The sequence below is a fragment of the Betta splendens genome, chromosome 9, assembly GCF_900634795.4.
Source record: "Betta splendens chromosome 9, fBetSpl5.4, whole genome shotgun sequence".
Taxonomy (NCBI): domain Eukaryota; kingdom Metazoa; phylum Chordata; class Actinopteri; order Anabantiformes; family Osphronemidae; genus Betta; species Betta splendens.
In genome coordinates, this window is record NC_040889.2 from 13939129 (window position 1) to 13952189 (window position 13061).

Below are 13061 nucleotides of genomic sequence, written 5' to 3' on the forward strand. Positions count from 1 at the left end.
AAATAACAACACAACACACCAGAATTTTAAACAATTATGTATTGAATGATGGCTTACATATGCAAATTAATTTCCAAGACATTTGGTATACCTTTTTCCATTTTTAAATTTTGTCTCAGGTGAGGTATTAGACAGTTATTTTAGTCTGCAGGACACTCTTCTTTGTTGGTGCACAGCTGACTTTGAGATTTCCTCTGTGATAAACCCTGTGTCAGCGTTGTTAACGTTGTCTCTTTTACTAACAACTGTAACGATAATCATTCAAATTTTGCTGACTGATTATTGTTTACTCATTTAGTGACTACTGTCAATTATATAATAAGAACTAGTCTAATGTGTAGGGCTGTTGTTGCAAAAGCTTTTTTTTCTGAACAGCATAACAAAAAAGCCCAACATTGCTCTTAGTTCATACATAATCACAAGGTATTTCTTCCACGAGGAGAATGCATGAGGCATATGATATGGCACAAACTAATATTAATTTAAATATTTACCTAGAAATAATGTTTGTATTCTGATTTGACGGGAACTGCAAGGATGTGAGAGCAAGTTTATCAGCTGCATCATGCATGAGCTTCACTAATGTAAAAATACTTTAAGTGCTGATTCCATGTCCCTGTGCAGGGACAACAACAGAAAACACAGTCTATCCCTTGTCATATGACCAGAATGGATTTGCATGCAAAACAATAAGATGAGCTTTACATGAAGAGATAATGATCTGGGTAAATACATTTCCTTTTCCGTCAGGTTATCATGAAAGACAATGAAACTTCCACATAAGAAATGCCACTTCTAATCATACAGTATATATGCACATAAACTGTGATACGAAAACCAGAGAAAAATCTTCAGTGGCGGTGAGAAAAAACAGGAACAGTATTTTAAAGAGCAAAGTCTACTGATCTCAAAATGCAACCCATCAGGCCTCACCCTGGTAGTTCTGATCTACACTGTACTTTGACACATCTGTGTAATGAATTACAAAACAGCAACAACTTTCCAACAAACCACTGCTTTCTGTGGAAGCTGCAATTCCCATGTACAAGCAACTTTCACGGGTCCATTTAATATATAACAGAAGCATTCTATACACCACATAATGTCATATTATCATATTCACCACCACCGATGAGAGCGACCATTTCAGTAAAGCTTTAAAAAGCAAGACTACCCTGAGAGAAGGTCTAAAATGTGGGCAAGCTTGCCAGACCACAACTGGCTTCAATGGGTTTGGTTTATTAAATCTGTACACTCTATTTTAATATAATCAGCACGTTTTGTTCCAAGAATGTAAGATATTATTTTTTAGTAATTGTGTAATATATATCTCTACATAATACAATCCAAGTCCTCTGAACTATGTAGACATGTGCAAGTGTTTACTACCAACTTCAACGATACAGTAAAGGCAGAGACTTGTGGACACTAAATTAGGATAATGTTGATATTTGAAATTTTCTTGAGTTCTCACAATTATCAAAATCTAAGTGCTGTAAGTAGTTCATACACGAGGTATTGAATATCTAGTTAACTGTTCTGAGTATAAAATAGAGACAAAATACATAAAGAAGAACATCCTGCAAGCATGACAAAAAAAACTTCTACATATACAATACACACATGGTCAAAGATAATATGAGGGGATACCTGTAACTTCTCGTGTCTTTAAACAAGCATACTCACAGATCGAATGTTTTCACTGTGACGAGAGGTCATGTTTTTGCATCACGCTCTCAGTTGCTGGGAGCTTTAACCCCATTGTGCTGCAAAATCACTTCATGTCAGAAAGGTGTAGCTCATAGGAACGGTTATTTATCAAACTGCCCAGCTAAACACCATCGCAGTGCTTAGACATTAGTAAATGACCCATTTCGAGAAAGTGCACTGAATCAGGTGACTCGTGAGGAGGAGCAAGACACAGAAAAATGATTCGTTATCTACAGCAGCATATTGTTTTTTTCTATAAAAGACATATTTTGCTCATTTAAACTTGCATCTGATGTCCCTCCGTGGATTAGAATACGTGTGGGTCATGGTTATGTATAGTAATGAAATGCATGGTCATAGCATGATGTGCATCAACATAATCTGAGGTAAACCAGGTGTCCTGTGTCTTGGCCCATTACAGTCTGAGAACCAGCGCCTTAGAGGGTTGGAGAGGTAAGTTTGAAAGAAATCATGTAAACTGTGCTTGTGTGTAGTGAATGTTTCACTTACTACTAAAAGCACAAGGGCCCTAAACTGTAAACCTCATGGAATATTCAAAAAAATTTAACAAAACACTAAAAGTACTCTATTGATTAGTTTTAACATTTTCTTTTTTCTTATTTTTTGCAAGGTTTTCAGCTTTTTTTCTCTTGTTTTCGCTCAGGTTTAATCACAGGTGACTAACTACGGAGGATAACAGGGTCAGGTGAGTACCATGCTACATCAGGTTTAGAGAGGGCTATTGCAGACAATTCTACAACATGTACAACCACATTTTATACGTGAGTTACAAATATTTCAAAACATATCACCAAGAAACTAAGTACATACAAGATGTTGAATATTTAGAGTCTTAAAGGACTATCCCTCAGTCAGTAATAAGATTTCATGTTACTTGACTTAAACTGTCCAGTCTTACAGACAAAATCTGAAAAATTGCTATTCAAAAAGTAGCAAATTTGGTCAGTGTCTCTTTTCAAATAGTAATAGTGCTTTTAATGGCTTAAGACAGGGGTCTTTTTTTAATCTCACCCAGTGGCAATCTACAGAACTTCAGTGTACATTTTATGACACCATAGCTGCAAAAGTCTTCTTGTCAAGTCCAATAGGTAAAACGACAGCTAGTGCTGTCACATATATTTCAAAGTAGTATGCAATATCAAAACAAACAAAAAAAAAATCACTTTATAAATTTTTTTCAACTTTAAGTTTTCCATTTCCTATGAGTTATCAGTCTGAGAGGACAGGCCTTTATGCATCGGGCGCTGTCAAAGTCCCCAGGAAGCTTGTGTCTGAGACTCTCCTGTGTGCTGTGAGGGTCATCAGGACTAGATACAAGTGAGGGGGCTAAAACTCCCATTCCAGTGTTTCTTCTCTATTGGCTGCTCGCTCTAACCTGTGGATGATGTTATTGAGGTTGGCCATTTTCTCGTTGCGTCTCTGAGTGCTTCTGTTGAGTTTGGGGCTTTGAAAGGGAGGAATCTGGTTGGGGTCCAGGCCGTTACTGGTGCTCGTGGAGGGCGGGTTTGGCAACGAGGGTGATATGGGAGCAGAGGAGGAGGGGACAGGCGAGACTGACATCATGAGGCCGGGTGAGGACGCGGCGGAGGGGGAGTTGAGGGACACCTCCAGGCTGCTGCGGCAGGGCTCGGATGAGGCCTTGAAGCTGACGGGGTCAACGGGAGACTTTGTGGCGTCGTCTCCTTCGTGTCTTGAGTGACTGGCTCTCTGGGGTCCGTCCATGGAGACTGTGCCCGGGTAGAGCCCTTGGGGCTGGACGCCCGCTCCCTCGTCTTGCCTCAAGCTCTGGCCGTCCAAGTGTGGCTCGCGACAGCCTGCCACGGAGTCCTCACTTTTCACCTGTGGGAAAAGTGCTGCTGTGGAAAAACACCGAACTCTGGACTGTTTCGTGGAGCCCTCGTCTCCCTCATCTTCCCTTTCCATTGCCTCCTGTTTGACATGAGGCAGCGTGTTGTTAGGAGGAAGGCTGGGTTGGATGTGTCCTGAGGGCTGTTGCAGCCTCCTATCCTCTCCGTCGGAGTTGGGGCTCCGTGTCACTGAGGGGGAGTAGCTGCGATGCTCAGCATCTGTGTCATTATCTGGCAGTCCCTCCATGAGCACCTCCCGTCGCATCCTGGACCTACGAACAAACACTGCTGTTAGACGGCCACGTACAGGCACACACTGTATCAGCATACGCGTTTATTGACTTCAAAGCTCCCTGTACTGGCCTGTAGTTGTGGAACCAGTTTATGACGGTGTTGGTTTTGAGGTTGAGCTGGGAGGCCAGCATCTCGATGGTGTTCTGGGAGGGGTAGGGCTCCAGGAGGTAGGCCTTCCGCAGGGCTTCTTTCTCCTCGGCTCCCAGCACCACCCGAGGCTTCTTCACCTGGCTGTAGGGGCACAGGTCCAGCGAGGCCAAGGCCGGACTCACGCACTCGGAGCGAGTGCTGGGTGAATCGCTGTCTGAGCCGGTGCTCAGCAGACCGTAGCGCCTTTTCAGATAGGCTGACAAAAGGCAAAATAAAATACATATATATGAACACACAGTATGAAACAACCTTGAAACAAATGATTTTCTTTCTTTTCCTCCTCTCACCTTTTTTCTCCATCTTTTTCATGGCCCTCAGTTTATCTACATTGTGAGGATCATTGAGCCATAGTTGCATGCGGACGAACGGCTCCCTTCCCTTCAGGCTGAGTTTGTGCCAAGGTTTGGGTCTAGAGAGCAGGTCAGACACTGAGCCTTGGGTCAGGCCGAGGATGGTCTCCCCAAAAAGACGCTGGCCTGTGAGCAAACAAATGTACACATGACTGCGTATGACTTATGTCTGCACTATGTACAAGTGTCAGATTCAACCCACAGTGACGACTCAGACCCACCTAGGTTGTTGTCTGTTAGCACTTCCTTGACCTTCTTAGTGATGGCGTAGGTGTCCAGCTCTGGAGACATGGCTACCAGCTCCTGGATACCAAGGGGGTTTGTGGGTTGGTGCAGCATCATGATGCTAGTAGTGGACTTCACTCCCTCTGGGTGGGGGGGCAGTCCCATTCCCAGCCCCAAGCTTTCAGGCTGCTGGTTCTCTTTGCTGCTCTCCAGGGAGAGACTGACAGGTTCTGTCAGTGGACTCGGGTGGCTCTCCGCTGGACTTGGAGGCGGGGAGGGCGAGGACTGGGCCGTCACTGGGCTTTTATCTGGAGGTGGGAGACGGTACAGACAGAAGGAACTCAGATTCTGTGCTTCCTGATATTCTTCTCATCCAGATAGTGTGGAATGAAAAGCAGCTTACCCTGAGTGTGGACCTGATTTTGAGGCTGGCTGAGGCTCTGGCCTAGCTGGTCCAGTAGCCACAGCTGCATGCGGATGAAGGGCTCCCTGCCTTTCTGGGTTAGCTTGCTCCAGGGTTTAGGCCGAGACAGCATGTCACTCACGCTGCCCTGGGAAAGACCCAGAACCTGTTTCATAAAACTGCAGGTTAATATATTAGGACAAAACACACTCTAATCATTGTTTTTTAAAATAATCAAAGCTGATAAAAATCCGTACTCAGTGCACACTTTCAACAAACAGCCACTAGAGGGAAGCAACACACCATAAATATGTATTACTTAGGGCTACTCAACAGCATTGATTGAAGACACACTACACCTTTTATGAAGGTGGAAAAGGTAATCCATTATTCATTTTAAACTGACACGTTCAGATTTGTACGGCACTGATGTAATTCACTTAGTAAATGTGTGTAGACATGAACCAAACACCTGGTGAATTTTAAAACAATGTCAATATGTCTTAATATACCAGCAAAAAACAGGCGCGTTATGTGCACACCATCCAGTGTAAGCAGAACCGAATGACCAAATAACTCAACAGCTGTGTTTTTACACATGTTACTTAAAGGGAAAGTTGGGGAATGGAGATTTACAGTAGAGTAAAATTAGCAGAAGGTTAAACATGAAGCCTGTTACAGTTCATTTGAACAAACACAGTGACGCCTACTGTAGATAAATACCTGGAGGGAGTTTCTGGAAATAAAGCCACATTTCTGGAGCTGCACTAACAAAACCATGCAGAAAATAAAAGTAGAAGTAGAATACTATGTTGTACGTTTCTGGTCCTGTTGCTATACATCCACTGGTCACTTTATTAGGTACACCTAAAGTCTGACTCAATCCACCACAGCACCGTTTCCGTAAGGCACTGCATTACTAACTATTTCACATGAATTCTCATATGATGCTCGATTGCTTAGTTAAAAGGTCTGATGTGTGTTGTGTTCACTGAGGTCAGTTTTGCCAAGTTGCCTTAAGATCTGACCTCATGTAACCAGATGCAAAAACACTGGTGGCAAACAATGATGACATCTGGGGCTTCTTACATTCATTGTTTGTAAAGCTGCTTATCACATCTTCATATTATCCCTTGTAAAAAGTCTCAGGAAGATACTCATTTTTGAATCTAAACTTGAAATCATAGGTTTGTAATAGAGTGTGCGTGAGTGCTCTCTTCTCTCCTGCTTGTTACTGCAAGGAAACACTATGCGATGTGTGAGGCATCATCTGACCTTTTCACCAAAGATCCTCTGACAGATGCCGTTCTTTGCTAGCTTCTCCTTCACCTGCCTCGTCAGCTCAACGGTGTCCACTTCCCGGTACATGTACATCTCATACTGCTCTGGAGTCAGTGGTGGCACAGTGGGCTTGAGGGCGCGGGGAATGTATGCTGGGTAGTAGGAAAGGCGTCCTGGACTGGGTCCTGGGGACTCGCCGCTTACTGACGTGTCTGACTCCAGCTTCACCTCCACCGGCCGCCCCAGCGCCATCTCGTCCTCAGCCGCAGAGGCCTCTTCGCTGTTTGAGTGGCCCTCTCCGTTCTCCAGACGGGCCCACGGTCGGGGCAAGGTGGAAGACGGCCCCGAGGAGGAGGAGGACAGGGAGGGAGACACCGAGTTGAAAGGCCGGGGGTTCCCCCCACACCCCAGCCCGACGGACCCCCTCTCCTGAGACCAGTGTTGGTCAAAGTAGGTGCCGGCCTCACCAATTTCTGATTTGACCTTCCGTATGATGTTCTGGACAAAGGCAGCTGGGGAGAGCACACTGAGGGGTGTTTGGGGGCTGCTGATAGGGTTGGCCATGCACATAGCAGCGCAGCCGCCTTCCTCCTGTTTGATGGATATGGGTAAGGCCAGGCTCATGGAGCGCTCCGAGGCCCCCAGACGTTCCACCTGAGCTCCTGAGCTGGCAGTCGAGGCCCTTCCACAGACCTCCATCTCCATTAAGGCCTGCTGCTGGGCTTCCATCTCCCTTCTGGCCTGTTCGAGGATGTTCTTTATAGTTTCATCAGAACTGCTGCCTGCGCCATTACTGCTTCTGCCTGATGAGCTGTTCAGAGACAGCTTTCCATCACCTGAACAAGAAAGACACCCAGGCGCTCTTAATCACATTTTCTAATCTAGGTGTTTTCAGCAAATATTAATAAATTGTCCGTTTTGAAAAAAATATTATGTTTTTGAGGTTTGACTTTTGAGCCACAGCTTCATCCTCACCTCCCCTCTGGGACTGGATCTCCTTCTTGGCCTGCTCCAGGATGTTCCTAATGGCGTCGTCTGACCCAGTTTCAGGAGTTCGGATGCGGGGAGTGATGCTCCCTGCCACAGAGTGTAACAGAAAGAGATAGAGAAGGAGAGAGCAGGGAGGAGGGGGGTGAGTGGGATGGTTGATCAGAGAGCAGTTCCAAGGCTTTGCTTTTGACTGGTAGATCAATGGCTGCCTTTGAGCTCGTGCTGTCTGAGGTTGCAATATACAGGAAGCTCAACTTTCAAAAGCTGTGAATCTAGGGAGAAAACAAAGTTTAAAAGTAACACTACAAACATGGAAGAGGAAGCGGGGAAGAAGTCAAGGATGAGGTCCAAGTAGATTAGAAGGTTTAAACGTACACAGGTCCAAGAGCTAAGCCACCAAAACAACACACTGTGATTACATGTGTTCTCAAAATGTGATGGAACATCACAGCTTTGTGCACTCGCAGGTCTAAACACTCCCAAAGGAACTTTACAACAAAGTAGTTCCTATCTGAGCAACTCAGACACCTGTTTAAACATGTTCTCTAATTTGGTCTAATGTCAAGACAAAAAGGTCAAGGTTAAAGTTCTGCTAATTGCTGGTTTGTGCAGAACTACTTTGTGGTTTAATAATAATTTACTGAAAGCAGGGGCAGGCAATATAGTAATATTTACTGTATTTACAGGTGCCAGAAAACAAAAAAAACAACAACTGTATTTACTCCCCATATTATAAAACGCTGCAACAAATGTACATTTAAAAAATAAATTAAAATGATGATAAACTGACTCACAGTCAGGCCCTGCAGGTTTTGGCAAACTGGAGGAAACTGTGCGTTTGTTGGGAACTATTTTTAGCTGTGGATTAATACATATTTGGTTGCTCTACTTACAGCAGCACGAGGGTGTGTAACAGATAGACTCAAAATAATCCACAGTGTCTGCATCCACATGAAGGAACATGTCACCGAGTGCTCTGGTGAACACACTACATTTTTTGTAAATTAAAATAGGTTAAAATAAAATTATTATTTTTATATGTATGTATAAATAAATAATAACGTGTAGAGAATTCAAAAAGGTCCAAATAATTCAAATTATAATTCACATTCAAATGATGATTTATTTTTCGCATCAGTATTCCATTTAGTTTGATATGTATTAAGTATATATGAATATTTTGGATGATTCAAGATAGTTATGTGCTCTCAGTGGAGCATATTTAGAGCTTGTGGGATTTACTTTTATAAGATAATGGAGTTCATTGACAAGAGGAGTAGAATATGTCAGACCTTGGCCATAGATTCTTTGTTAAAATAAGTTAAATTAAGCACTTAAATTAGTTTTGGCATTTTAACACGTTGACAATAAAGAATAGAAATATAATACTGTACGATAAGATCAGTAGCTCAACTACACAGTACAGAATGTAGTGGATAAAAATAAATGAACTCTCACTTATTTTAAATTCTAAGCCAGGTGTTAACAAAGGTTAAAAAGGTAACTTATTTAAGATGTGGACAACATGATTGCTTTCACTGCTCACTTCATTAATCTGTGAAAGGTTTTATATAGTGGTGCGATAAGTGGCCAAAACTACAAAAACAACCTGTTCTCGTTTCAACTCACCTCTCTGGCGAACCTGGATGGTCCTAAGTGCCAGGATGTTCTGTTCATCCGAGAGGAACTGCTTCATCTTGATAAAAGGTTCCTTCCCCTTCACAGTCAGCTTCCTCCAGGGTTTGGGCCTTGCCAGGATCTCACTGACTGAGCCCTGGGAGAGGCCCAGCACATAGTGGCCAAACACACGCTGGCCGATGTTATGCTTCAGCAACTGCTCCTTCACCTGGAAGGCGATCTCGGCCGTGTCCAGTTGGTCGTCGTCTCCTTGAGTGGAGCTGCCGCTTTCCGACTGGTCGCTAGGTAAGCCAGCGTCGCCGCTGCCAGTCACCGCGGGGCCCTGGGTGGCTGACATGAGGGCGACTTTGGCTGCATAGAGGGCGGAGGGAAACGCCATGAGCCCCTCCTTTTTAAAGTGTGGCGACAGGAGCTGCTTGTGAATGATCTGGTCTCCGGAGCACGGCGACACGGAGAAGGGGCGGGGGGCGTCATGGCTGGAGGAGGAGCCGTCCAGGTTGGGGGGGCCTGGGCTGGGAGACGCACGGCCATCCACCTGCGAGGAGGCTGAGGGGCAGCCAGGTGGCCTGCCTGACTCCCTCCCTGTGTCCTGCTCATCATCTGGAAACAGAAGACATCATCACAGCTGTAAAGGATCCACAGTGATGAGGCTGAGCAAAGTCATCATATTAATTTACTTCCTCGCTTAGAAACAGACCACACGGTGCAGGCTATCACTTTGGGCTCAGAGCTTCAGCTCTGAAATCAACTGAGCCTAACTAGTGACATCAAGCAATCACTAAGTTGTAGGGTGAAGAAAACATGCAACACTCGTATTCTAAACTGGTCTACTTCAGAGTTACAGACAGAAATGAAACACGAGGGTCATTTATTTTACCGTTGGTGTGCAAAATTCGAGCCTTCTCCACCATGTACTTGTGAGACGGAAGAAAGGCTTCTTTATCCAGCATAAGAGCCTCTGCAGCCTTGACAGAATCCTATAGGCGCAAAACACCAACACACAGACAAAAGCTGTTAATTTTCAATTCAATTCATCAATCACATCCGCCTTAGATCCTTATAATGGACGATGATCAGCGAAGCATTCACTGCCACTGCTTTTGTTTTTTCAATGAGACCTAGAGAGGATTAAGAACCAAAGGTCTGCTTTGGTGAAAAGAAGTCTGGCCTTTTCACAATAAGACACAGGGGACTACATATACCTGAGATGAGCTGCCATTTGCCGAGGCCAACTTCATTACCTTTAGGATGCTGTGAAGAGAAGCAAACATGCAAAGAGAGTTAGCTACAGAATAGTCGGAGAAAGCCCGACATTTAGCTTCCCTTTTATCAAATTATCACCTGAGTTCAGTTTTAATCTCTTCATAGTCCATCTGGGATTGCAGTTTAGCTTCTAATCTCTAAAATGAAAAGGTAAAAACATGTTGTCTTGTAATCATGGGAACAGCGAAGGACGCAGGACGTGTTGGTCATGTTCTGTCATCCCTCATGTTCTGTGTTGGACTCGCTCACCTCGATTGCTTCTGTTTTAAAGGCCAGCTGTCGCTCCAGCTCCAGGATCTGATTGGCCGAGGTCTCCTGGACTTCCTGCAGCGTGAACTGCAGCCTCTGAATGTTTTCGAGGAGGCGGAGGATTTCGCGGTCTTTAGCCAGCAAGGCGGCCTCCAGCTGGGAGGGTAACACCTCGCCCTTCTCGTTCTTCTCCTGACAGGGTGAGGAGGAGACGTCACGAAGGGTGCGAAAAAAGGATAAGGGGAGAGAGGAAGCGTATGAGGACAGCCAGTGAATCACAGCTATGGCAGCGTTGACGGCTTCGAGGTGGAAAGTGAGACAATCTAACTTTAGCAGTACTTGACAATAACTACAATAAATCAAGCAATTACTAAGAACTTGTCAGACACATATATCTTTTTAAAAATCTAATTTCATTGTATAATAAGCTTTTACTTTAAGCGTAAATCGAATAAATTTGGCTAAGGGGAAAAAGTCAGTTACCACTTAATCTGTGCAAGAATACAGATACTGTTAGTTGGGTTCGTTTTAATGATGCATAGTAGCAAAATGATGTGCTTCTAATGTAAATTTGCAATATTTTGTGTCTGAAACATTTATTTATTCTATTTTAGAGTGCATTTAGTTACATTCCTCCACATTGTGGATGCAAACAGGCACAGGCCACAGGGCTCTTACCCGTCTAGCGCCCTCTGCTGGATCACAGCTCCTCGTGTTCATACTAGCCAACTGCTCCTTTAGCCGCTCCACTTCCCTCTGAGCCATTTCCGCTTTCTACGAGCAGATGTGGTATCACAGCGTTAGAGCCATCAGTCGGAGGACGAGTTGATCAAGGTGAGAGCGCATACACGAATCAAAGGGGGCCCCCTGCTCTCACATTGCGGAGCTGAGTGAAAACCTGAACACAAGAAGAGTGCAGCCGCACGGCTGATTCTGCTGAGGGGGCTGTTTAGACAGCCTGCTTTATTCCCCAAACTGTTTACCTGCTCTGTCACACTCGGTCTGCTAATTAATGATTCATTTTAAGGACATCTATCTCTGAGCTGCTGGCGGAGAGCAGCAGAGTGGGAAAAAGGGCGTGTGAGAGAGAAGGCAGAGGGGAGAAGAACGAGGCAGAAGAAAGGAGGTATCTCCGTGATAGGAAGCAATCAAGGCAATGAGATAACTAAGAACCCTGGCGTTCAGCGATCCGGCATCAATCGAGCATGGCAGTCTGCTGTTCTGTGCAGAGTGGAGCCGTGCTGCTGCAGCGCCCACCGACAGAGGCTCAGGTTTACACTTGCTAATCACACACTCGAGTGGGGGAGGAAAAGCGGGGAGAGGAGGAGGGGGCGCGGGCATAGGACGAAGGGTGTCTAATTAAAGCCAAACCTTGATTACAGGAGTGATTACCTTAACGAAGGAGCATCTCAATCAGAGAAATGCAGAGGAAGAATGTACTCACCTGGTTTGCTTTTTCAAGATTCGCCATGATGGCGTCGACCTCCTCTGCCCTGAAACACAGGGGTTCAGACAAACACAGGTTCACTGAGGAGACGACGCGCGACAGCCACACACCCATCAAAAGCACTGATTACCACACGTTTTCCTAATTAAATAACTACAGGCAAACATGAGGATAAAACATTTTAAATAATAAAATAGGTCCGAAAACATGAGAGACTGGGAAACTATGACGTAATTCTATACATTTTGCGTTAGGATATATATTATATATATTAGGAATATCCTGGTGGTGGATGAAGTTGGCTGCGACCTTAATTGCACCACGGATCATCATCAACTGTGGAAACGTCTGAGTCCTTTCTTCAGTCCTCCAGAATTTGAGAACCTCATTAACATTTACTATAATTACACAATTGCCATCTCTGAGGAGACTGTGGACCAACGGACAAGTCCGATTCTTTGCCTCCTCATCTCGCACGACGCGTCTGACATCGTCTGGTTCTGGAGCCATTAATGCACGTGTACCAAACTTCCATGAAGGTGTGGCGACTACAGCTTTGCAGATCGTTAATCTGCTCAACTTGACAACGCCCTCAGCGACTGTGGTCGTCCAATTGTTTATTATCAGCCTTTATACTGCTTTATATGCTTTGACACAGCATTCTGTGATGCAGGCAGCCCCAATGACCTTCTGTGGCCTCCTGTACCTCCTTTCAGTCTTCTCTATGACCATAGTTTCATGTATGAACATACCAGAGAAATAAATCAATATAATGTGTAACTTAATGAAACTGTGAATTAAATGTTTTAATAATTTTACATACTGTATTTTTATAAACTGCAGGCTATCATCAAAATGAAAAAAATGCTTGGAAGATTTCACTTTGCATGTAATAAATCTAAGAGTTTAAAAATTAATTAAAATACAATGATATCACATTTTAGATGCACTAATATATAGAATATACATTATTAACCTTTTTTTAAGATTTATGTAATATTTTCCTTCCTCTTAACAATGATGTGCCTTGTGTGAGTCACGCAAAGGTACAGTATCATTCTATTCTATCCCTCAATGCAGTACATCAGTGTGGATACGTCACAATATTCATTTGTATGCATTGTACAGTATGGAACTGTGTCACGCTATGCAAAGCCACAACTAAATATAATTAATGAATAACAGCTGTTATA

At 44.1% G+C, this 13061-nt stretch overlaps 1 protein-coding gene across 3 annotated transcripts in view; it reads right to left on the minus strand.

Moving 5' to 3' along the window:
- Positions 1 to 24: 24 nt before the first annotated feature.
- The window catches only part of cux2b (cut-like homeobox 2b), a 74990-nt gene continuing 61953 nt past the window's right edge, over positions 25 to 13061 (minus strand). For all 3 annotated transcript variants that reach the window (XM_029161836.3, XM_029161839.3, XM_055511743.1), the window contains exons 9-22: positions 11866 to 11914; positions 11100 to 11195; positions 10422 to 10613; positions 10251 to 10309; positions 10112 to 10160; positions 9787 to 9886; positions 8901 to 9509; positions 7257 to 7358; positions 6276 to 7117; positions 5001 to 5166; positions 4594 to 4905; positions 4310 to 4498; positions 3942 to 4218; positions 25 to 3850 (exon numbers count right to left, since the gene is read on the minus strand). In XM_029161836.3, coding sequence (XP_029017669.1) covers positions 3058 to 3850; positions 3942 to 4218; positions 4310 to 4498; positions 4594 to 4905; positions 5001 to 5166; positions 6276 to 7117; positions 7257 to 7358; positions 8901 to 9509; positions 9787 to 9886; positions 10112 to 10160; positions 10251 to 10309; positions 10422 to 10613; positions 11100 to 11195; positions 11866 to 11914 — 3835 coding nt within the window. In that variant the 3' untranslated portion in view covers positions 25 to 3057. The remainder of the gene's footprint in view (positions 3851 to 3941; positions 4219 to 4309; positions 4499 to 4593; positions 4906 to 5000; positions 5167 to 6275; positions 7118 to 7256; positions 7359 to 8900; positions 9510 to 9786; positions 9887 to 10111; positions 10161 to 10250; positions 10310 to 10421; positions 10614 to 11099; positions 11196 to 11865; positions 11915 to 13061) is intronic.